The following is a 765-nucleotide window of genomic DNA, read 5'->3' as shown; positions in this document are numbered from 1 at the left end:
ATTAAAATCGAACCTTCCTCGGCTCCATTAGGCGGGGGGCTCACGCTGAAGAAGATGAAGCCCTGCCGTGTGAAGGGTCGTGCATAATTAGGCTGATGGCTGGTTGACACTCTGCCCTGCCCCCTGGTCCCCACCTCCAGCGAAGCCCACCTCGCCGGGGGGCTCAGGGTTGCCCCGCTTCTCCTTGCAGGCGTTTCGGGACCAAATGCACGGCGTGCCAGCAGGGCATCCCCCCCACCCAGGTGGTCCGCAAAGCCCAGGACTTTGTCTACCACCTCCACTGCTTCGCCTGCATCATCTGCAGCCGGCAGCTGGCCACCGGCGATGAGTTCTACCTGATGGAGGATGGGCGGCTGGTCTGCAAGGAGGACTATGAGACCGCCAAGCAGAACGGTAGGAACCCTGAAAGGGCTACAAGGCGGGATGTCACACCAAGGGGTGGCCATGGCTCATGTCCCCCTGGGAAAGGGTCGCTGCAGGCTCTGGGGCAGCTGGTTTTGGGGAGCTTCTCCCCAGTGGCTTGAGCTGGCTGCTCAGGGTTGCTCTCGCTGCTGAGGTTGGGGCTGCTACCGGCTCCTTCATTTACAGATGACTCCGAGGCGGGCGCTAAGAGGCCCCGGACCACCATCACGGCCAAGCAGCTGGAGACGCTGAAGAACGCCTACAAAAACTCCCCCAAGCCTGCCCGGCACGTGCGGGAGCAGCTCTCCTCCGAGACGGGGCTTGACATGAGGGTGGTGCAGGTGAGGCCATGGGGATGCTCTT

The 765-nt window shown here is 62.6% G+C and overlaps 1 protein-coding gene across 1 annotated transcript in view; it reads left to right on the top strand.

Annotated features, from left to right (window-relative positions):
• Positions 1 to 190: 190 nt before the first annotated feature.
• The window catches only part of LOC104488807 (LIM/homeobox protein Lhx4), a gene marked incomplete at both ends in the record, with an annotated part of 1,332 nt that continues 757 nt past the window's right edge, over positions 191 to 765 (top strand). Inside the window, 2 exons of the mRNA XM_010130888.1 lie at positions 191 to 393; positions 589 to 743. Of these exons, the coding sequence (XP_010129190.1) occupies positions 191 to 393; positions 589 to 743 (358 nt within the window). The remainder of the gene's footprint in view (positions 394 to 588; positions 744 to 765) is intronic.

Source organism: Buceros rhinoceros, unplaced genomic scaffold (genome assembly GCF_000710305.1).
Source record: "Buceros rhinoceros silvestris isolate BGI_N320 unplaced genomic scaffold, ASM71030v1 scaffold40352, whole genome shotgun sequence".
In the NCBI taxonomy this organism is placed as follows: domain Eukaryota; kingdom Metazoa; phylum Chordata; class Aves; order Bucerotiformes; family Bucerotidae; genus Buceros; species Buceros rhinoceros.
The sequence above is the reverse complement of the archived record's forward strand: the minus strand, read 5'-3'. Positions and strand labels throughout refer to the sequence as shown.